Raw genomic sequence first — 22,771 nt, 5'->3', positions numbered from 1 at the left:
TTGGTCCTGCTGAAAAAGAGGAGGGAGGACCTTGACACAGAGTGGGTTGGTGATAAGGAGCAAAGTTTGACTTCTACTCACTGTTCTACTCTGTAGGCTGTAGACACCACTCAGTGACCCTGCTAGGCTCCTTACATAAAGGGTGCTGCTTGTGTTGTACCGTAATCTCATTTTCTGAGCTCAATTGCCATGGAAAATGCAATGCCATGAATGCTTGTGTTACAAAAATTACTTGTAAGAAAAGCAATTCATCCAGAGATGAGATGTATTTTTTTATGGTTTGTTTTTCTCAAATTATCTAGCCGGAGATTTCCTAATATAAAAGTTTATCTGATGAGTATTTGAAATTCAAAACAAATAAGTAGCATGCAGGAGGCTGCTAAACCTAAAGATCATATTTGAAATGATGATTTATCTCATAAAATTCAGCTTTTAAAACAGAAAATGAGAAAAAAGCAAAATTAATATAGATGATTTGGTCATTCCTAACCTATTCATTAGAATCTTTCCTTAAGTCTAACCTTAATAACATTTATGGAGTTTTAAATTAGTTCATTTTATGTGTCCCTTAGAATCTGTAACTCCTAAGTGTAATATATGCACAAACTAGTTCTCAAGATTTAAGGTTTAAAGATAAGGATATCACAGGACTGGTGTGCAACACAGAACTGATTTCAGCTATTACTTGACAAGAAGAAGAAAACAAAATCATTGAAAGACATCCCATTAGGAGAAAAATGGACCCAATAATCCATAATCATGATTCAGTGAGTAAAGACTAAACAAATCTCTCATGGCTAGAAGTGTTTGTACAGACAGGTGGAGAATATTCTGAAAAATACGAACTTATTGCAGTCAGCAGGAGAACCACCAACTTAGAAGGCCAGAGAAAGAATAGATTCAAGAGCAGTTCAGCAGGATCCTTGAATTATTTTTGAAAAAGAATCCAGGAAAACACCTAACCTTGTCCTGACAGACAGGCCACTTCAGGAAACAGAAAGAGCCCAGCTGGAGTGGCTGATTTTTGCGCTCTCAGTCTGCTCTGGGCTGTTGTGTGGCCTCAGGTGCCACTATGAGAACGTTCCTCAGTCAACCAAAGCTGTGCATCCACAGCAAATAGAGCTGGAAATGTAAATTGTACCTGGCCATAACCACTGCTTTCTCACTGTACTGAGACCTTCCTTAAAGCACAGCTGGTAATTGCACTCCTGACATATTTTAGACTGACGAGATCACAAAGAAGACAAAAAAGGCACAGTTGGTGAAGCAGGATCGATTTAATGCTGACTCCCTAGATGGAATTTTACTCCTGTGAAATGGAGAAATCATCTTATTTGTGGAGCTGGCTGCAATAGAAGGGACACTGGACCAAGGGCAAAGCAGGCAATGGATGTGACAAGTGCTGTTTTGGAGAAGCTGTCAGTCTTTGGAGGAAAAAAGGAAGCATGAGACTTGATATAACACGAATATGTAAGGAATCTGAGATATTGTTCCCCATTTCCTTGAATATTACATTGGACAGTTGTCAGAAGTTGTGTCTTCTTTGTCTGTCATCTAAATTAAGTACGTAATTGATCTTTAAAAAAAAAAAGAAAATTCTGACAGGCAAATCTTTCTATTTTTTTTCTTAATGTGTCTAATCTTTTCAAGTTCAAAGCATTCCAGTGGAAATCAAACATAATTCCTATTTTAGAATCCTGCTTATTAAGCACACTGTTTAAAAGATGGGCTTTGAGGAGATGGCAATACATTTAAGCTATCAGGAGCAGCTGTAAAATCTACTTTTTAATGGAAGATTTGGCATATATGCTATAAAATAGGACCATATTGTATAGATGTCACTCAACTTTGCAAAGCTTATATTGGCTATGTAATTTTTCATTCATTTACTTCAGTTGTTAAGTGTAGGCAGGCTACATTTAACAACTGCAGTAAAACGAATCTAATAGAAATGAAGCAAAATTCAAGCAAAAATCACATTTGGCTTACAATAAATGTAACAACTTCACCTACAATAAAAGTAAAATATTTAAGGTTCTGCAATTGTATTCTGCTATACTATAAATACATGAGCACCTTGTACAGTACCAGAAGTTTACCTTTTCACACTGTTGCCTATAAAAACGGTTCATATATTAATCTAGTCACAGACCTGGAAAGCAATGACTAGTAGGATTTAATAGATTTAAAATGTTGATATGTTCCCTTTAATTAGGAAAACAGGAAAGTAGGATTCCATCTAAAATTCTTATTCATTACTTGCATAACACATTTTAAGATTTAACCTCCACAAAAATTATCCTTGCATTGTTTAACCCCTCTGTAAAGCTTAGCACTGTATACTCTTCATGAATATTTGCACTGAATGCATTTGAAAACAAAGCTTAAGAGCTTTACTCTTCCCTTAGCTGTGAGCAGTGTCCCCCCAAGAGGACCAGGTGTTGTGTAAGCACCCAAGGAAGCTGCTCTCCACCCTCCACAACAGGCACTATGTTTATGGATGGAAAGCACATGGTTTCCCTCACTCACTGACCCCAAACCAGAGGCTACAGCTCTGCCCTCAGCCCCCACACCAGCTAGGACACACTAAAATTGCTGCTGAGTACTTATAATTAATTTAAAAACAAATTAAATCCCCTTCAGTTGCTTCTCATGTGAGGGCAGGAGCTCCCTGCTGACAGATGGTAACGAGGAGCAGACCCACAATATCTTCCTTGAGTGCTCTCGCTCAGTCAGCAGGAACACATCTGTTTATAACCTCTGCTTTCATTATAAAGGTAGTTAAAGGCTCAAGATTTCTCATTTATTTACACTCTGAGTTTAAATTTTTGTGACAAGCTTTGGAACCAAGGCTTCACAGCCCTACAAATCATGAAGAAAATCTCTGCACTGGGACAAACTTCTAGGAAATATCATTTAGATTTTTATGCCAGAAAGCATGAGAATTTGCATCACATAAAGGCAAACAGAAAAGTATTATACTTTTTCTTTCCTTCACAATAGTTTCAATTTTCCTATATAGAGCTCAGAATTGAAAGACAGGAAAAAATCATAATAACTATGCTTTTAGAAAGCCAAAATAATGGGTTTTTTGGGGTTTTTTTTGTATTTGGTAGATAGGTTAACTGTCAGCCATACACACGGTTTTCATAGCTTGCTCACAGCTTCACTCACTACATAGACATAATCATACATTATTTATTTATAGTTCTCCATGTCTCTCTCTGCTCTGCTTGACAGATATTTCCTACTTCCTTTTGTGCCTTGTACTTATCTGCATTCTGCAGAAGAAACAATTAACCCAAGTGATTTTCTCAGAACAGCATCTCTTCACTTTTTATCTTAGCAGAATTTAATTCAGATACATTAATTTATCCTGTCTGTAAGTTGAACAAAAGTAAAAGAATCATGGCTTTAATCTGTTTGCTTTTACAATGAAAACTCAGGGGTCTTAGCTTTTTTTTCTGTGTTGAAATTCTGCATGGTTAAACAACAATTGAAAGGGAGATTAAAAATTAAGACAACAAAGAAGTATGTTTATAGAAACTGGCCTGCTAGATCTCCAGTGTGAAGTGGGGAAAGAATGAAGGCTCTAAAACTAGCAAAACTGTATGTCACAAGCTGATACATTAAATGCAAATCAAATATTCTCACAGGAAACTACAATGTGGAAGAGAGTGAGCAAGTGGAGACGCCTTGTCCTTGGAGTTAGCTCACTGCATAGCTAATTTATAGAGAGAGGCTCACATGGATCTTCTCGAGGAGTCAAAGCTGTGCTCCTGAGAATCCAGCTTTGTCCTTAGCAGGACAAAGTTCAGTGAACTGCTATAATCTGTATAAGAAAATAAGCTTGGCTGGAAAATAACTTGGAAGGTTTCCTTTGTGGGAAGCACTGAGATGAAAGACTACTGTATTTTTTCAGAAGCATTTTAAATCCTTCAAAAGAATGGGCACAGCAAGAGGGTAAGAAGACAGACACTATTAACTGGCAAGCTAGATACACAGAGGAGGAATAATGTCAAAGATTAGTACAAACATAGAAGTCACACCTACTAGATTTCAACACATTCACAATGGCAGGACTACTGAATATTTTTTAGAGAGAAAGTATGTTGCAGACTTCAGTCCCACTCCTCCTCTTTAATCCCAGGCAACAGAGATCTCCTAGCACTGAGTAATGGACAATTTTGCAGAGGATAAGAGACACACCAGAGAGATGCAAACATGGTTCAGAGTAGAGATGCTTAATGTCCCTTTATGCCCTGGGAGGACAGACACTGCAGCAGGATTGGGTCGTGCAGCATGACCAAACACCCCTTCTGGTGCTGCAAAATGGAAAGCAGACACTTGAATTTGTTACCTGTCACTGCTTCAGAGCAGCTCCTCTATCTGTTTGACTGGAAGATAAGAATATGCATGTGCATGCATGCACACGTGAGATCCCTTTCATCATGGGGTGAGCTCTGCTAAAATGTGATCTAACCTGAATTACAATGTAAAAATCCTCAGTCTCCCTACCTTTATTATCTGCTTTTTTAAGAATTTGAGACTTTTTTGTAATGTTTTTACATATATTCAGTAGTCATTGAGGTGTGTATTTTTTCCATTTGCTTTTCAGATTTCTAATATAGAGTAATAGCCTGTTTTGTCTTCTAAAAACTTAAATTTAGAAATTTTAATGAATACCTAAAACATTAATAAAGAGTACAGACATGCCTGTGCCTGTTTTTTCCTTTCCATTTTCTAGGTTGCACTGCAGAAAGAGCAGGATCAAGGTCTTCAAAGAACAAGGCTGATTAAACTGAAAACTATTTTTTTATAGTCTACTCCTTTTGTAATCTAATAAAACTTTTAAAATCTGTGCTAGACACAAGGAATATATCAAGGAGAAAAAAGATCAAAACTAAAAGGGTTGGATAAAATGTGTTTTCAAGCAATTTTATATGTTTTACATCAGAGGCAAATCAGAGAGTTTTTTTAACTTGGTATCACCTCGTGGTCTGAGCAAGTGCTCAGTGCCCCAGCAGCCTCATGCACCTGCAGCTTGGGACACTTCTGCTGTCCTGGAACACAAAAACTAGATTTCCTCAGTTTGCTGGGCAAGAGAAAGATGGGGCTGAAGTTCTGGTCTAGCTTGCCATCTCCATAAGGAGGGAAGCACGTGAAAGCGTGGAAGGAAATGCAGCAGCTGATGCAAGGCCACTGAAAAGCAATTTTCATGAGGCTGACACTAGGCCAAGAAACCACCAAATGCCAGACACAGGGAGCAGCTGAAATGGGTTGTACACTGTTGATAATTATATTCTCTATGGCAATGTTGCCTGTACAATTTGAAACAAAAAACCCTAAAACTGACTGATGTGAATAAGCTCAAGAGGTAATTTTTGAAGTAATAGCTTTAGAAGCTACTAGTTGCTACAGATTAATCAGCTGTATACAAATGAAATTTTAACCAGGAAAAATCACAGATTGAAGATACCTAACCATAAATAAACATTGGAGTTGAAGACTTAGCATGAAGTAATGTCTGATTTATAGATTATTGAGTGCAGTATCATCACAAATGGGAAAGTAATGAAAGAGAACAGTTAAGCATCGAGGGAAAACCAGATAAAATGAAAACCAGTAAAATGTGTAGCAAATCTGGTTAATGAAGAGGGCTAACACCAATATTCTACATTGATGACAGAAAGAAAATTATGTAAACATGAAGAGAATGCTCCCTGTATCTTCTTAGCCTCATGAAGTTCTTTTAGAGAATTAACAACTAATAGCAAAGTAATGCATCAAAGATTAAAAAAAAAAAAAGTGTTTATTTTAAAAGTCAAAGAGGTACAGAAAACAACTTAGTTCTTTGTAAATATGAAATATGAGTGATGAATATGAATGAAAAAAAGAAAGACCAAGGATAGCAGGAGAAGGCAATAGATATATCAGCTCAGTAAGATGCATTAAAACTTGACCACTTTGTTTTTACATCTCAAGGACAGCAAGTTTTTCTATAAAAGGTGTGGCCAAATTAAAACTTTAAACTAGTGATGTATGACAGATGTACTTGACCCCTTAACCAAACTATCAGTAATTTGGTACTGGCTCCAACACAAGTAATGACCTGAGCTGTAGCCAGGCCAAGAACTCCTCTAGAAACTCCCAAAGGGGCAGAGTGACCCAGGGAGCACTGATGCACATGGGCTTGGAACATGGATTGTGTGAGTAATGCATGAATAGCAGGTGGCTTTTCCAAGGGTCTCTCATCAAAGAACTAAGAAGGCTGTGGGTACAAGGAGGTTCATGCATACCCTTCCTCCTGTATTATTTTGACTATAAGCCAACCACTCTATCCCATAGCTTTGACAGCCTCAGGGCTTTGAGCTCTCCCTGCTGGGCAGTGTGGCTGCACCGCAGTGACTTCCCCTAGCCCTGGGATAATTCTCAGGAGTCGAGACAGAGACCTTTCTACAAACAACCAATCTTTGGATGAGTCCAATTCATATTCTATAATCTGCAACTGGGCTGCACAGCAGTGACTCTCCCCTGGATCTGGGACTTCTCTCAAGGACTGAGATTCCTTTCCTGAGACTAAGAAATCCTTCCTTACCCAAGGCAGAGAAACCCCGTACTTATGGATCCTTGGTAAGTGGCTGGTAGCATGCAAAATAAATATTGATGAAATCTGTGTAGTTAATTCCTTTAGACATATGCCATTGTCCAAGTCTGAGACTAAGTCTGGACCTAGCCACAGCTAAGCTCCATCAGGACTTTAGAAAGCAAGGGGGTCTGCTCAGAAACTCATGACCCATTGATTCATGACTACCTTACCCTTTGGCTCTTTGGTCAATGTGTAAATAATTTGAAATAGATTTGAACTTGATTTTCCTTTGTATAATGTACTAAAATGTATAATGTAACTAATAGAGTGAACCTTGCCATTGAACTTGATTAAGATGCACTTTTATAAATTCATAGTAAACCTACTCTTGTTAATTCCTCTGACAGTGATTCTTTGATCTGAATCACTCATTTGTGACAAACTAGTGCAATTGGCAGGATCCTAAATCAGGATCCACGACATAATGCTATAACTGTTTATGGCTATTAAAATGGTTTTCAAAGTGAACAAAATAAATATATTCCTTTGAATTTGTGAATAGCCTAGAACAGAAGACTAAAAAGTAGGAAGGAGTAAGCAAGAACAGCATTGACCATTTTAGCCAGTTACCCCTGGCTGCTGGATGTGTCACAGACAGAGGTGCCAAGCACAGCATGAAGTGCATTTTGTGCCTACTTTAAGAATTGCCAAATTCCCCTCCCCATAATGTCAAGTCACGCCGTGTGAAAGAGAAAAGGAGGATCTTTGCCTTCATCTTAGTGCCATAAACTGCCAGAGCACTGACTTGCTTTCCAGCCTGTCTCTGGTAGACTGCCCCTCCTTCTTGACAGAGCTTTCCAGTTTCTTTGTGACTGTTTCATTATTCATAGCCAAATGCAAACATCAGACAACTTACAAGATTAATGCAACAATAAACCAGCTTAGCCAGTTATAACTGAACCTCTGAACTGCACCACTTAGTTTCCTTCATGCATAACTCAAATACTTGTTTTTAGGCTGCTGTAGAAGTTCACCCTGTTGTGAAAGTTGCAACTGAAGTGCCACTGCAAGAGCCTTCTGTAACCAAATGTCTTCAGCGACACCAGTTGAGCTTGCAAAGTGTTTAGGGAGTATAAAGAGGAGCCATGGAAATAGGAGTATTAAACAATACCCATGTCTTTGTTACTTGCACTACAGTGTTTATAGCTGGTGTAGCATCACCTGTTTCCTTCAGAAGTAGGAAAAGTAGTTCAAAGCACATGTTACGGGTAAAGAACTCAAAAGAGAAGAAAAAAAATGTATTTAACCATCTTTTTTCATTGTTGTGTGGTAACGCTACTCAGAGCATGAGAAGCAGGTATTTCCAAATTCTGTTTTTTTAAAAAAATGTTCATTTGTTGTGCAGACACATCTCTTAAAGCAAACTAGCTTAATTTGGGAACTAAACTCAAAAAGATTAGGCTTTAGGAACTAATTGCCCCTTGCCATTCCTCAGCTATGGCCTTTACCAAGTATTGTCTCTAAAGGAATTCACAGTATTGAGTATGTGCATTTAAAACCATACAAATTATTAAAATTATTAATTAATAAAATTATTATAAGCCATTAAAAATGAGAGTTAAAAATCCCTAATGTATCATGTTTACAACTGTAATTCAGAATGTTGGGGTTTTTTTTGCTTTTGCAAAACCTGCCATACATACAAAGGGCAAAGGCACAATTTAAACTGTAATCCAGGTACCTCAAAGCTTTACTTTATTTGCAGGTGATTTATAGCATAAACCCAAACAACTTACAGATCAGTGTATCCTACTGTGTTTTTAGATAACTAGCACACTTCTGTGAAATGTATTGCAGGTTTTGTTCCTTTTTGTCCTTCCCATTTAGACACTGCAGGAGCAGCTCACAATCATTTAAGAAAATTACTAACTCTCCCCCTAAATAAGAAATGTAAACAGCTGGAATGCATTACTATTGATACTCACTTGATATAATACGGCACTTTGTTTGGTGAGATTGCCCTCTCCCAGGGGCCTTGGACAGAAGCTGTTAACAACAAACAAACAAACAAATAAATAAATAACTGCTCACATACATTCATACATACCAACATACCTGGAAGAGAAACGTGGAGGTCAAACAGGAAAGACAACATTAATCTCTAGAATTACAATTTTACACTCGGCCACGTTGATATAGGTCTGTTTGCTCAGTTGCCCATGAAGGCAGGAAGGATTAACCTGCTGTTCTGAAACTTCTGTCCTAATCTGAGAGAAATTGAACTCATTCAGCTGCAAAGATAAATACAAAAACTCCTTGAAAGCTAAGCTTACAGAACAGATATGAAGCAGACCGAGCAAGCTATCTTTCCAGCATGCTCTTTTATAGGATTCCTCCTGCTAAAGTGTTTGACTGAAAGAAGAAATACTTCTATTTCTTTCCTTGTGTGGTCAGCACTTCCCATCCTTCCAAGAACACAATTATGTACTTGTTTACATTTTATGTTGAGTCAAGTTACAGATAAGAGATCATCTAAGTATTTCATTTGTTGCTATTCTCTTGCTGACTTGTTCTAAATGGTGAACATTTTTATTTTCTCCACATTACAATAACTATTACAATTATTACTGTTGTAATAATTGTAACCTGCCTTCCAAATAATGGAGAAAATAATAGTATGATCACAACAAATACAGAGGAGATAACTTTGCCCGCCCTTGATTATCACAGTGTTAAATGCCAACATCAATTTACAACACAATGAAAATATTTTGTAAAAGAGGTTTTTATAAAATTCATTTGAAAAAAGAATTATAATTTTTTTTTTTTAGAGGCAGAGATAATTTATAGTTTAGGCCATAATCAGGGCTTAAATAATTTTTTTTATTAGGAGCTTGTTATCTGTCAAACAAAGTAGAACCAAGAATTTTCTTCCTTTAATATAATGATTAAAAGAAAAGATATGAAAAGTGACCTAATGGAGAAAAAAAAAGTCTGTTTGCTTCACCCAGTATAACCCTTCTTTTTAGTGACCCCTGCTGTTCACAAAGGAAAGAAATTGTTACCAGGACAACAAGGAATTAGCTTCTTGACCATTTGGCTCTATTTTCTTTCCCTCTCTTACTCAGAATAGATACACCATTCCCACTTTATCAAAATCAACAAATTACAATCCACACAAATAATAACTACCAAAATACATATTCAATCTATTTTGTACCAGATTACAGAAGTCAGTCTGTAGAATGAAGTATAGTTTCTCTCTATCGCCCACATATTGGAGTGTGTGGAAATAAGAGTTTGAGGAAAGAGATGAAATGTGCTCCTAAAATGGCTGTGTAAGGAAATCTTGCTACTTTTGCACATGAATTGTGAAGAAGGGCTGGAGGGAGACTAGTGACTCCACAAAGGAGACAAATATCAGCTGTGGGAGAGACTGGTGCCATTACAGACAGTCTGAAGAGGAGAAGGAAGAGCTGGTGAGGACAGGATACAGGCTGGGGTGAGGATGAGTGAATTTCATATCAATTTAGGACAATGCTAAGAAGGTAGGGAAAGGAAGGACTTTATTTGGAAGAAAGAGAATCGTAGAATGCTTAGGGTTGAAAGGGACCTTAAGGATCATCTAGTTTCAATTTGCCCACCAAGGGCAGGGAACCTCCTGTTAGGTCAGGTTAATCAGAGCTCCATCCAGCCTGATCCTGAACACCTCCAGGGATGGGGAGTCCACAGCCTTCCAGTGCCTTGCCTCTCTTGCAGTAAAGAATTCCTTCCTAACACCCAATGTCAACCATCCTCTTTCATTTTAACACTGTTTGCCCTTGTCCTATCAAAACATGCCCTTGTGAAAAGTCTCTCTCCATAAATATGATAATTCTGTTTCAGATTGCTGGTGGCCAAGGAATTCCAAAAATTCTGCCTCAACATCTCTGCACATTCTGCTGTCGTCTTCAACCCCCAGCCAGACATCTGTAGGTAAGCTGAGTGTGATTGCTTTCCTATTATTTACATTTACACATTCATGTTCTTAAAAGAAGAAAAGTAAATTTCAAAGATATGAACCATAAGAAGGAGTGACTCTCAAAATCTGCAGGAAACAGAATTTTAATTACAGTGTTAGATCTCTTGGAAAACTAGCACACTGCGCTGCCATTGAAGTCTGTAGAATGGCCATGAACACAGGAACACAAAACCCTATGCACTTTCAAATACAAATACTGAAATATACACTTAGTTTATATATGATCCAATACTCCTTCTGGGGCCAGGCACTGGCCTTTGGTTGTGTGTTTGTGGGCTGCACAGCTGAGGAGCTGTGAAGGCCAAGGCTGTCCATTGAGGTACCACCAGCTGCAGCTGCTCGGCTTCAGTGCTCTGCTGCAGCCACAAAGGAGGTAAAGATATGTCTGTTATGTGATTTGTAGAATTGCAAAATGTAACAAGAATAGAATATCATGAAATGTTTTGATGTTAAAAATCTCCAAATAACTTTTAACCCCATTTTCAGGTTCATACAAAATTTTTAACCATTATGCTTAAATATTCTTTCTACTTGTAAGAAAACAAACTGCTATAAATACAGTTTTGATGACTGATCCAATATTCTCCATTCTAGAGAATGGAGAAGTAGTAGGAGAAAAAGCAGTAGGAGACAAAAGCCAAGGAGTTAGAGAGAGATCACTATTTAATTTTACACTATCAGTTACTAAGTGATTTCTTTACATGCTTTCATTCAGTAATACTAACCTAATGTGCACTAATATGTGGTCCACCAGCCAGTTTTAAAATGCTTACTCAGTGACAATTGTAAGGGCTCTTACCCAAGGCAATTGGCATTGTCTGAGGAATAATTTGAATTAGATTACACTAAGTTATCATTTTTGAAAACAAAATACCCTTCAGTATTAACTAAAAATTGACCTTGTTACATTTTTCTCTCCCAAGCAATCATTAATATTCCCAGTGGGAATACTACCAAGTTACAGCTGTTCCACTTTTAAGATTTGTTTTTAGTTCAATAGCTAAAGGACAGAATATACTGCTGTGTATTTTTCAGAAGATGTATTTCTTCTGTTTCTTCTGAATTAATCTGGGTAAGAGCTTTGCAGTCATAACTTATTATCACAGAATCTTACATATGATAGTGTTCTTGATCCATTAGAAGAGGAACAAATACTTTTGCTTTCATGAGAGCTAAGTGCTATAGGAATAACAAACAATTCTGTGATGTTCTGCATAATTGGATTTAGTATTCCTTCAAGAGGTTGCTGTGAAGCTGTCTATAATACACTTCTGGTTTCCTGGATGATTCTAACCTTGCATAAATTTGAGTTGACAAAATGTGCAGTACTTTTTACAGCTATACATAGAGAATAATCATTTTGTTTCTGGCAGAAGCCCAGAAGCTGAGACCAGATGTTTCTTATCTTTGGTTATCAGTACAGGTTTACTATCCATTACAAAACTAGTGCAGGTAAATGGTTGAGTCCACCTAAAAGTCTTGCTAGCAAAGACTTTTATATACATATGCTCTAGCATCCCAGTGTGCTACAACACTCAAGAAGCAGACATTTCCTGTTTGCTGAGAGTAATTCCAAACTGTTTTATTGCTTGAGCTTGCACAGTGTAAGAACCCATTACAATACACCCAGCTACTTTCAATGCTGTGGCTGAAATTAAACACTACAGCGAAATACAGGGCATTTTAAGAGTGAATTTAAATTTCCCTACACTTTATTTGCATTGACATACGTTTTAATGGTTACCTAATTTTTGAGTTTCATTTCTTTCTGTAGGTGTTCTAAGAGCTGGGACTTGTTTTGCCTGTGAACACAGTTCTTGATGGTAAGCCGACATTCTTACTTGTTGGGAGAATGTATAATGAAATGGTGGCATGCTGGGTCTCTGAACTTCAGTACTGTTTTAATCTATGCAGGGATCTGGATGAAATATTAAATAGGATGATAGTATTTGATACTACAAAAAATAATCTTATAAATATTTCACTTTAGCACTGCAAACATAATGAAAAATACATGTATGTTTACCAATGGTAAACTATTTCTTCTTCAGCTATTCAAAGAGTAAATTTGGTATGTCCACATTTAAATGTTACTCTCAGTGGTCCTTATTTAAATAGTCAGCACAGACTTTTAGTCACCATATGAGTGTACTTTTTCAGTTATAAATTAAAAAATAATTTTGGACTTAATTTTCACTAAGGGGATTTGGACAGAAACCACAAAGAAGCGTTGTTTAGTGTCCATACATTGTTACATATATTCTGTCATATATTTTTTTTCTCACTTTGTTAGAAATTTGTTATATTTATTGTATATTCCTTTCAGCATCATGGTAGTTAAAGGTGAGCTCATTTTTACATTCCCACTATCTTGTTTGGTGGCCATAGTGTCTATAACTCAGCAAGGTGCTGAATTATATTCACATTTCACATTTTAATGATAATAATTCTCTGATTCGGCCTGGAAATTCTATGTGCATGACCTGTGTGACTTACACTGTTCTACCTAGCATTATTATCATTAATACCTTCATAAAAACAAAGAGTTAAGAAACTGTTTATTCATTCACATAAGGTTTGTTTTGATGCCAATTATTTTCACTGCAGCAAGGTATGGACTTCAGATAAAGGCAGCAAGGAGAAAAAAATGATGAGATGATCTTTGCATCAGGAAAAGACTCTGATTCCCCAAGAATCAGAATTTCCCATCTGTGTAATTTTTCAAAGAAAATTCATTGAGTACTGCATTTTGACTATTTTCATATGACACCATTGCAAATGAGAAAATATTGCTCTCCAGAGACTATAAGGAGGTCATTTCCTCCTTAGAGAACGTGCTAAAGCAATATTTCCCCACCACAATCAGTGCATGATGCAGGCTGGCAGGATGCCACCTCCAAAAGGTGTATCTGTGTGGCAGTGACACAACAGAAGTGTTTGCATAACCTGCAAGCTCTTTGAGATACTTTGCAACAAAAGTCACTACACACCTGTAAAAGATAGGTTTTTTCCACCAAAGATTTAGATTGATTTCTAAATTAGGTGAATGTTTTATTGTTCTAGGTAAGACTGATGAACAATCAGACCATGCTGTGTAGCACTGAGGTCTAATGTTGCATGGTGTAGTTGAGAAACTGATGTCAGAATACATCAACTACTCAGCCACAAGGCAGAAACATCAACCAAAACCTGCCTTTGTAAGGTCTACACAGCTTGGGGTCTATTCTGCTCCAAGCCCCAGCTGCATACAGGCATTTTGGAAATAGAGAGCCCCTTCTCTCTTGGATTTTGCCCTTCTTAAGCCCAAGCAAACACTCACTGCTTCCCTGGAACACCATCAGCACCGTCTGCTGCTGTAGCACACATGTAGACATTTACCAAATATACCATTTTAGACCATGTCTAACCAGAGAAGAAGTCATCTTTAATAACTGAAAATCTCTAAGAAGAGATTTTTAATCATTAAAACATTCAACATGTGATCAGAGCCAACTATGACAGTCATTTTAGAGGAGTTAAAAGAGGCTTTTCCATCTTGCATTTCCTGCTGGAATCTTTATGGCCAACCTCAGATTTATCATCTGCTGCTTAGGATCAACATTTTATGGTAAGACCTAAATAATGCCTTAATAATGGACAGTGTCCAGAAATTTCTAAATTCCACTTTGTATCATGAAATATAAAAGCCATCTAATGCTCATTTTCTTAAATGTCACATGACTGTAAAATGGCAAAAATTCAATAACCTACTTGTTTAATAGCAGAATACTGAATGAAATAGAGCAAAGAAATACAGATAGAGTCTATAATGGCCCCCATACTCCAAGATACAGGCACTCCACAGTGCTAACTTCTGTTGTACTCTCATGCTCTTAAAAATGAAGTCTCTAAAACTGGCTGATCAAATGAGGTTATAAAATAGCCCAGTCAAATTAGTGGTGATTTTTGGCATATGAAATTAGATAAATAGAAAAATAAATATTTGATAAATATTCCATGTCTTACATAGCAAAACAGAACAGACAAATTCTGATATACATAGATAGAATATGCCTGTTGGATCCTTTGAGGTCAAAGGAATGTCCTAAACTGAACACAACATATAACTCATGACAACATGGGAATGTTGTTAAATTAATCTGAGTTAAACCTGGCAGGGTGAAAAAACTAATCAGTTTTCATTTGGATTCACAGATGCAATATAAGTCCAAAAAGACTGCAGAATTTTGAGAGAAGAATCAGTCTTAGCAACATAGTAGAGAGAGGCCAAATGTATAATAGACAAGAAATAGACATCTTTTGAATCTTATTAAGAGCAAAAATATAATATTTGATTACTTGTAGATTATGTAGCATTGCAGAATATAGAATATTCTGCCAGAAAAGGATAAACTACAGAAATTAATTAGGCTGCTATAAAAAATTAAGATATCTCCTACTCACTCCCTTCAAAAAATCTCCCTTCTTTAAAATAAAGATTATACAGCATTTTAAAATAGATGGCATACTAAAGCCAAGAGCACAAGGAAGACAATTAAAATTATTATTTGGAATATTTTCATCACCATTCTAAAATATTATTTATTGGAACACTGTTTTTCCCCAAAACACAAATTATTAATTACAAGGAAAAATTTCTTGCTTCTGGGTGAAGAGGAGAACATCATCATTTGAAAACTGACCTGACCATTTTTTTCAGAGATTTGTATCCCAATGTATTATATTAAGAAGATCACTTAGCACAAAAGTGCAGAAAAAAGAAAAATATAAATATAAAACTTGAATTCAATAAATACAATTTTATTGTAAATCAAATCAGCTATTAGGATTTATAGAGAGATTTTTGTGGTTTTCCTGAGAATAATGCAAAATGAAATAATGAAAGCTCACTGTAAAATTATTTCTAGTAGTTTTATTTCAAAAGTAAATAAAAATATAATCTCCCAAAATATGCCAATGTTTTACTACCCTTAAAGACTTTTAGCAGTCAGACCAAGGCAAGCACTATCAAAAGCTGTAGCTACAGCCATGATATTCTAAACAAGAGAGAAATGGACTGAAGGCATTTTTTCCTGACTTTAAACCTGTACCCATCACACAGGTCTTGAGGTTGAATTGGTGCCCAGTGTTCTTAGAAATTCACCATGATAACATCAATGGCAAGACCTGTAAATGTATTTGGTTTTGTTGGTACTTTACTAATTTGTCCTTTTTCAGAAGTACCTGTAGTTCCTTTATACTGAAATGTATGTAGTTCTTCAATACTGAAGTAGAAAAACAGTTTTCTAGCAATCAGGCTCCTCTAGATATTATGGTCATATTTAAATGCAATTAATACATTAATATTTTTTATAACTACATTTAAACACAATTATAAAATCCCTTTGCTTTCAGGAAGTTCTCATAGTTAGGCTGATTTGTTTGTGTCCACTTATCCTCTATCTTTATTCTACTACCAGGTGATATTTTCTATTAAAACACTTCTGGTGATATATAAAAATATTAAACCATTTTTCCAAAGGATGTGGATGAATGGAGATGGTCTTCAATGTTTTTTTGTCAAGAGTATATCTGAAAGACAATATGATATAATGTATGCAATGAGAAATAAGAGAGAAAGGTACAGTTGCTTGCACTGGAAAATAATCTATCAGATGGATTGGTAAAGTGTCCTAAGAGTCACAGAGCCCTCTCTCTTTTAGACTTGGATGTCTCAATTAGCAGGACTTGCCCTTTTAAAGACATCTGCCTGACCAGAGCTTCCCTAGTCTCTGCTTTGCATAATAATCTGAGCACTCACACAGAAGGTGGGAGAAGTGAGTACTTGACTCCTCTCCCAGCTTGAGGGAATTCAGAGCCACATCTCCAGATTCTCAGGAGAGTGGTCTAAACAACTGAAGGAGAACACAAAGGCACAGAAATAAGAAGAAAAAAGACTCAGATCTGAACCTGAACAGCTCTGAGCTTATCCTGAGAAAGAGAGACCTAGGTTACACAGCCCAATCCCATCACTGTAATTTTTATTCTTAAGCAACCATTATCTGATATAAAATGCAGCAGATGCACTCTGATCACTTGCAACACAAACTGGTGGCTCCAGCATTCGTCATCTTTCTGTTTCTGAATGAAAGCTGCTTAGGCTGCCTCATCTTGTGTTGAATTTTATCCTGCTCTTACGAGTCCAAAACTGAAAGGCACATCTCCTGTTAGGTATCTCCAGGTCCTAGCACATATTTAGGTGTGAGGATTTAACAGTCTGGTACTGATGTATGCAGGCAGTAAAAGCTCATAGCCTGGGAAATGTGAATCACAAAATTTTGGCTATGGGTGTATATATATCAGCCTTTTAGCCTTGTAAACCTAAATATTCTTTCTGTTCCTTGTATTCCCAGGTTTTTCATATTGGTGAAAGTCCATGAGCTTGGAAACCACTGGAATCTTCCAGTCATACTCTTAAGTAATTGCCAGTTATACCGTGAGCATGCACGTTTCATGCAGTCACTTCACTGACATGCTATACTTTACTAAAAGATGGCTCATACTGGGGCTGGACAGTAAATTACAAGGTTTGCTCATGGTTTTAAAAGATGTAACACATATTTTTCAGCAATCATCAGCGATGCACATGAATGAAGTATGCCATTAAAAAGTATGAGTGATTGCTGAATAGCACTGCAAATGATATGAGAAACAATCTGACATCAGTGCTACCTCTCATTTATTGCATCTCAGAAAAAAGTAATAGCTATTGTGACATAGATAGGTCTTCCTACAAGAGACAATGAATCTCATTTTTTGTAAGAGACAGAATCACAGAGAAAAATAAAGTGAAGTCAAAACAGTAAAATTATTTCAGAGGAGTCACTGAAAACTTTGGAGCTGGCATTATGTTTAAAATTTGCAGATACTCTTTTTCACACCTCAGTTACTGTATATAATTCCCAAATTAAGCATCATCATCCATGAAAGGATCACAGATTTTTCTTTTAATTACTTTGCTAAATATTTACAAGTTTCTCTTTAGTAGAAAACTCTTATTTTTGCTGTGTTTTTACACCCTGATTTAGATAATCCCAATTAAACATCAAGTCCTTCAAAACCAACAAACTCACTCCACAAATTCATGATATAAGGTCTTGCCCATGTAAAACATTCAGTAGATGTATCTTAACTCTTGTAAATGCTGTGTGTCCTTGGCAAGGGATGAACTGAGCTGGAGCTGGGACTGGCTCTGTGGACACTGGCAGAGCAAAATGAGTTTGGGAAAGCATGAAGGTCAGAAGCTCAAAGATTGGGGGTTTTAATTTTACCATTAAAAAATGTAGAAGGCCTGGAGAAAGGCAAGTTCATGTGAAAAGTAAGGGCCAGTTTTGATAAGAGTGTTTTATACTTGAGGCCCACTGAAGCCTTGATGGAGAGAGAAACAAGTGGATCCCATTTGACACTATCTCTTTAACTTACAACCAGGAGACATCTGAATTATCCCCTGCCACAGCATTGATAAACACTGGCACCTGGTCATTTAAAAGATGAAAGAGTGGAAAAAGAATGCTAAACTGCATGAAAAAAACAATGGAGAAGCACTGTCTCTAATTTAAAAATGCCACAAATAAGAGTACTTTTTGGTTTTGTTTTTACACTCCTTATCTCTCTAGCTCACACCTCCTTTCCAATCTCTTTCAGAAATAGCTCTATGAATAGCCCTTAGAACAGGCTGCAAATGCTTAGAAACAGGGACTACCACTTGATTCCTTGTCTCACAGGGCATGACAAATATGAGGTCCCTGCATCACCCCCCCACTACTTTTGTGCTAGGTTTTCAAAAGCCCAATGCAGCTTCAGTTTCAATCAAGCAGAAAAAGATAGATGATGCTATAATTTCTATGTATAAAATAATAACAAACACATGAAAAGTTACCATGATTAGCAGATCATATTTGCTTCTTTCAGATAGGAGAGAAATTCAGTCACTGATTTCAGAGTAAATCAGTCACTGATTTTATGTGACCTTGGCTGCAGTACCAGCAGTTTTACAGAACTACTTAAAGGAATATCAACTATAAAAGGATAATTTTTCATATAGGGATATAAACAGGTAGTATTTTTTGCACCTAAGGATGAGCAAGTGTGTATGGAACAAGGCAAGTTGATTCTCAGTTAGGGAGAATGAACTGATTATTACTGGCATATAAACCAGATATGCAACAGCCAAGAGATTGCTTATTTTCCTTACTGATTTTAGTTTGCATTGATCTCATGTGTATCTCAGCTCCTTAGATAAAAAATGCTCTGTGAGTTTTGAGCTTATAAAATAAAACCATAAAAATTGCTATGATTAATCTTTTCTCTGCTGTTGCCACAGACTGATCAACTTGGGCTCTGTCTGCCATGTACTGAAACCTAATTTACAAGCCATTAAGTTCACCTTCAGATGACCTGCCTGATTCTGTTTGTCAACCTTTTTGTCTGACTTGTTCACCCCAAAAACAACAGCTACAGAAAAAAACACTAGAGCTGGATGGCAGAGACTGTGGCACTCTCTCCTGCACCCTCTGTCTCACAGATGTGCAGGGATGCAGCAGAGGTAGCACATGAAAAACATGTCAAAGCAGGGTATTTTCCCTAGGCATAGTGATAGTACATGATAGTGGATGTTTTTGGAATTTGGTGCTTATGAAAGATGGGACTGATGTATGTATTGGCAGTTTGCAGTGACTGAACTTTTAGACTAGGAAGGATTCTGCAGATGTTTTCAGAGCTTCAAATAGCTAATTTTTGCATGCATGGGTAAGATTATGTATCTGCACACTCATGTAAGAGAACATAAAATGCCCATTTTTCTAAGTGATTTGACTACTTCCAAAGTCAACACATTTTCACCTGGCTCCTTTTCCTGTGGTGATCCTCAAATGGCATGAAATGTCCAGAATTATGTCCACATTTTGCTGGCTCTAATTAGTTACACAGAAGAATAATGTCTCACTGGTGGGGGGTGGGCTAAAAGAGGTGACTATAATAACACTGGTTGTCTTTTAGATCAATCTAGTTTATCAGTAATAACACAGAATGGGCCTAGGACATAACCACACCCATTGTCTGACTGTACTCAACACCAGCACAGAGAACAGACACCTTGAGCACTGTGATAATGCAGTGCAGGTCACTCTAGTCTCTTCCAGGCTTGCTTAATTTACCCTACAAATTTATTCTTTCACCATGAATACACCAGGTATCTGCTTAAACATTGTTTTCATGTCACATACTTGTAACTCTTGCACATTCAGTCTTGACAAGTCTGATTTGCAGTTATATATATTGAGCTGATAAAATATTCCCAGTGATCAAGAGTTACAGGAAAGTGGGTTTGAAACAGAAATAATGAAAATAGGCCTTATTTCTCCGTAGGAGCACCATTTGACAAAGAAAGGCCCAGGGTTGAATCAGCCTGCATTAGTCTTATATGGCACAACACCAACCCTGGTTTTGATTTTGCTGGTCATCCTGCTGAGAATTTTCAATTTCCCATTGAGATCTTCAGCAGGAAAATGGTTAACCTATTAAAATGACAATGCAGTATCAGCAGAAGAAAAGTTTGTCCTCTATCCCACTGTGAACGTAGCTGTGCAATAATAGCAACATCTATTTCCGATGTCTGGATAGCTTGTCCCTCTGCATGTAGGGGACCATTATCCCGTGACTGTGTTCTGTTCTGCTGATATAATCTCTTAAATAAAGCTTTACTGTTTACTTTCCTTAATTGAAGTACAATAGAAAAGACATGGCCTTTAAGAAGCTTCACTTTAGTCACTGCCTCGGAGCTTTGAAGGTGTTTCAAGTTGTCTTTCAGTGTACTTCAAAACATCCTTGATAAAAGAATGTGTGTGGAGGTGAAGTGAGAATTTTGCTGGCAATTATATTTTATGCAGAGTTGTAAAAAGTTTATTTAGCAGCCATTCTTCTGCCAACTTTCCCACCCCGGTTTTGATCCTCTCACTGCTCTGCTAAGTGATCAAATCCTCTAAAATACTATTCTTGCAGGTCTTATTTTGCTCATTTCTGGAGCTGAACGTTTCTTTAAACAGATAAACCAAATTTGTGTTGTTTTGGGGGTTTTTAGGGGGTTTTAATCCTTTCTGGGTTAAAATAATCAGAAACTCATTTTAACATAATTTTAATTTGCTAAACCTAAAGGGAACCCCCAAGCAATGAAGATGAGTCTTGCAGAGATAGATGTGGGGACAAAAGAGTTGATAATGGCAGATGTTTTCCTTTTATTCTGGACCTGGACAATATGAAATTATATCACACTCCTTTGCTCCCAGGGAAAAAAAAATAAAAGAAAACAATTGCACCGCAATCTAAAATAGAAAATCATAACAACAACAACTGGCACTTGGCTACAAAATTATCAATTAAAAGTGTATGTAAACTGCACAAGAAGAATGGGAAGTGAGAAATCACTCACTGGTAAGAAAATGCTGGGATGTAGGGCCAAAATCCCTGTGAGCTTCATGCAGTTGCTTGATGCGCTCATCAACGGCCACCTGTTAAGACAGGAGAAAAAAATTACTCTTTTCCAGACAAGAAACAAAGAGCAATTATAGTCAGATCATTTTTTTATTAGTGGACATTCAGTTTAAAATTAAGACGTTTCCTGCAAGAATTGTTACCCTTCAGGGTAACAATTCTTCAGATGAGATTAAATGTGTCACTGGGAAAAAAAGAAGGTAAAAAAAAAAGTTTGTTTCTTTTTTGTTGTCCCCAGTCTTAACTGATGCTAGAAGAAGCTGAAAAGGAAAAGGCTGATAAATAAAGGTGTAGCAAATTGGCCTGAATTTATGTACCTGCAAAGAGTATGACTGCCTCTCGTCAATATGCAAGTCAGAACATCCATCTGTTAGTACTTTTCTGAAACTACTTCTAAAGTACTTTTGAAAACACAGTACTATAAATCAGCATGTGAAAAGTAATCTCTTTTAATGTGGACAGGACAACCATATTTTAACCAAGTGCTGAAATGAGGTTAACCAAAAGAGAGCAGCTGGTTCAAACATTTCACTGTTATTCAAATAATAATCCAAATATCACTCAAATCATAGCCCCTCAACCTTTTCCTTGGAACAGACCTTTGAAGAACACATTCCTGATGTTTGGGGTGGTTTACTGCATGAAAACAGAGACAATAGTCTAGGACTGGTTGTACCTTTACCCTTGAAAATCTCAGTGAAGGGGAGTATTGAGCAAGCAGCCAAAAGGGGATGGTTACAATGAGATTCCCTGGTGTATGAGTGACATGTACCAGTCCCTTTATAGCCCATCTGCTAGAAGGATGTCCTTAAGTTACACCTGAGAAAGGGATTAGAAAAAATAAGGAGAAAAATACTTGAAAGTAATGGTAGAATATTTTTGAAATGTAATAAATAAAGTGACTGATAGGAAGCAGGTTCACTTAAATATTGCCTGTAAGAAAAAGTGTTCTATCAACACTGGCAAAGCAGAAGGTAAGTATGTTTTAATTTGCCTAATTGTGATATACATAACAAGGAAACAAATAGGTTGCACAAGTAAAAAGCAATCCACATTTTAAAATTGTCAGGGAATTTTTTTGGTTGGTGGTATGAGGGAACTATTGTGTAGTAACTGGGCATGATACAGTCAGAAAGGAAAAATGATAGAATTAATGAGCTATTTGATATGACTGTGTGTGTTTGCCTGATAACCCCTGGACCCCAAAATCTTGTTTAACTAAGCAATAGCAATTTATTGCCAAGACATGATTTATTTGCTTACAATTTTAAACTAACTTTAACAATTTTAAAAATAAGCAAAAAATGCCCATTTTCTTTTTTCCTCAAACCATTTTTCAGGTGATTTTCCTGCAGCTTCTTTCATTTCTGTGTCATCTTTTCTGGCTTTGCAGTGAACTGCATGGACAGATGTTTCTGTTAAGCAATGCTTCATACCAGGGACTGGCTTTGAGCTTGACTTCACACCCAATTCTCTGGACAGATTCAGGTTGGGGAAGCCTAAGTGCATAGAAACCAGGAAAGGACTGCTTCTGGTCATCAGTATAATTAGCTTAAGTACAGAATCATTAACTGGTGTGCTGTTATTTTTAACCAAGAAATGACCTTTCAATCAAGACTAGAAAGATAACCTTA

At 36.8% G+C, this 22,771-nt stretch overlaps 1 protein-coding gene across 26 annotated transcripts in view; it reads right to left on the bottom strand.

The window, feature by feature from the left end:
- The window catches only part of DMD (dystrophin), a 1,136,032-nt gene that overhangs the window by 106,600 nt on the left and 1,006,661 nt on the right, over positions 1 to 22,771 (bottom strand). For all 26 annotated transcript variants that reach the window (XM_086879790.1, XM_086879801.1, XM_086879781.1 and 23 more), the window contains 2 exons: positions 21,076 to 21,154; positions 8,575 to 8,635 (listed from right to left, as the gene is read on the bottom strand). In XM_086879790.1, the coding sequence (XP_086735916.1) occupies positions 8,575 to 8,635; positions 21,076 to 21,154 (140 nt within the window). The remainder of the gene's footprint in view (positions 1 to 8,574; positions 8,636 to 21,075; positions 21,155 to 22,771) is intronic.

Source organism: Cyanistes caeruleus, chromosome 3, assembly GCF_971803275.1.
Source record: "Cyanistes caeruleus chromosome 3, bCyaCae1.hap1.1, whole genome shotgun sequence".
NCBI lineage: Eukaryota > Metazoa > Chordata > Aves > Passeriformes > Paridae > Cyanistes > Cyanistes caeruleus.
The sequence above is the reverse complement of the archived record's forward strand: the minus strand, read 5'-3'. Positions and strand labels throughout refer to the sequence as shown.